The following is a 2,123-nucleotide window of genomic DNA, read 5'->3' as shown; positions in this document are numbered from 1 at the left end:
CTGCGGTCACATTCACTTTACAGAAGGCTTTACCACAGCGCACGTTTACCATTGCGCATGCGCTCCTCCCCCACCCACCCCCTCGAGGAATGGGAGAAGAAAGCAGGAACAAGGAGAAGCAAATGAGGAGTGGGGAGAAACGGTCACACAGGAGTGGGGAAAAACCAAAGTCTACAAGTTCAAGGATCACTGTGGGCTCAGTCAACCACAGGAGGAAAGGGAGGCTCAGAACAACAGAAGTCAAACTTGAGGGGAATCTGGTCTCTAAAGGAGCAAGCACGTGCACACACACACACACACACACACACACACACACACACACACATACACACACTCACACTTTTGCAGAGTACATAATGGAAAGGAGGAGTATGCCTGAAAGGTAGGTGTAGCTTACACTGTGTCTGTGTGTAGATGCACTAAGATATCTCACTTTGTATTACATATGCTAGCCAACCTTAAAAGTGGACCACTGCTTGGCCACCCCTAAGAGCATTTTTCACACAGCCACTTCATCAGAATCAGCTTCAACATCAATAACCACAGCCTCATGGTAATCACTGGTGGCAATGGTGACCACAATGGGGTCAACAGGGGCAGCGGCAGCAGCAGACTCCAGCGGGCTGGCAACAGGCTTGGGGGGCTCAGTGGCAGGGTCGGAGGCGGGCTCGGGGAGGTCAGTGATGTCGCACTCTAGGTGACCAGCAGCAGCGGGCTCAGGCTGGCCGGCGATGGCAGGCTCCAGATGGCTGGTGGCAACGGGCTCGGGATAGTCGGCAGGATCGGGGCGGGTAGTAGCAGGCTTGGTGTGGCCAGTGGTGGGTTTAGGGCAGCTGGTGGCAGGGCTGAAGGTAGCCTTGGAGTGGCTGCCAGCAGGGACGTGGTGGCCAATGACTGGCTTGGGGTGGCTAGAGGCAGGCTTGAAATGGACAGAGTCAGTCTTGAAGTGGACAGAGGCAGGCTTAGGGTAGACAGTGGCAGACTTGGGGTGACCAGAGGCAGATTTAGGGTGGCCAGAGGCAGGCTTGGAGTGACTAAAGACAGGCTTATGGTGACCAGAGGCAGATTTGCGGTGGGCAGAGGCAGACCTGGAGTGGCCGGAGGCTGGCCTAGGGTGGCTGGAGGCACACTCAGGTTGGCCAGCTGCAGCATCACCAGGTAGTGGAACATTTCGGACGTTCATCGGTATCTCCTCCACAGCAGAACAGGCATGGGCACGGTCTTGTTCACTGGCTTGTTCGCGGGCACGGGTGCGGGCGCGGGCGAAGGCTCGGGCCTCCCGCATTTCCCAAACATCAGTGACAAGGCCAGAGAAGAACACAATAGGATGCCGCATAGCATGGAAGACGGTAAAGTATTCCCTTCGGAAATTCTCATTGAGGAGACCGTAGATCACAGCATTGAGGCAGCTATTGAAGTATGCTACGAAGTAGGCTGCAAGATAAAGCCAGTTGGGGATCTTGCCTGCCATCTCCTTTGGACTGACAGCCACCAAGACAGTGAGCACGTTGATAGGGCACCAGCACACTGCAAAGAGGAGGAAGATCACAAACATGGTTAGAAAATTGCGAACCTCAGCAAGCTGGTTGTCAGGATTCTGCCCAGCCGGGTCACGGGCTGCCAGCACTTTGGTCCAGATCCTCACGTAGCAGAAACCCACTATGAGCAGAGGGAGGACAAAGTGGATGCAGACGATGGTCACAGCAAAGGCAGGGCTGTTCAGATAGTTGAAGATGCAGGTGTAGGTGCGAGGATCATACTCGATGGTGCCAATGTACATGTTGGGCAGGACAGCCAGGACAGTCATGATCCAGGTGACAACCAGGTAAATGCAGGTATTGCGCACACTGAAGATGCGCTCGTACTGGAGGCTGTGACAGATGTAGCAGTAACGGTTGATGGCAATTGCCACGATGTTGAAGATAGAACCGACCACACTCAGCCCTGTGATGAATCCAACCATCTGGCACTGTAACTGGCTCAGATCCCAGCCACCAATGGCCATGGCATGCAGCATCAGAGGATAGGGGTAGATGGCCACCAGCATATCAGCCACAGAGAGGCTAACCACGAAGATGTTGCCTGAAAAGCATATTGGGGCGGGGCAGGGTGGGGGTGAGGGT

General features: G+C 54.8%; 1 protein-coding gene across 1 annotated transcript in view; it reads right to left on the bottom strand.

The window, feature by feature from the left end:
• Positions 1-499: 499 nt before the first annotated feature.
• GPR50 (G protein-coupled receptor 50) overlaps positions 500-2,123 on the bottom strand; it is a 4,794-nt gene continuing 3,170 nt past the window's right edge. Inside the window, exon 2 of the mRNA XM_007452126.1 lies at positions 500-2,082. Within this exon, the coding sequence (XP_007452188.1) occupies positions 500-2,082 (1,583 nt within the window). The remainder of the gene's footprint in view (positions 2,083-2,123) is intronic.

Source organism: Lipotes vexillifer, unplaced genomic scaffold (genome assembly GCF_000442215.2).
Source record: "Lipotes vexillifer unplaced genomic scaffold, Lipotes_vexillifer_v1.1 scaffold1081, whole genome shotgun sequence".
Classification (NCBI taxonomy): domain Eukaryota; kingdom Metazoa; phylum Chordata; class Mammalia; order Artiodactyla; family Lipotidae; genus Lipotes; species Lipotes vexillifer.
Note: the sequence above shows the minus strand (reverse complement) of the source record. Positions and strands in the feature narration are given on the sequence as shown.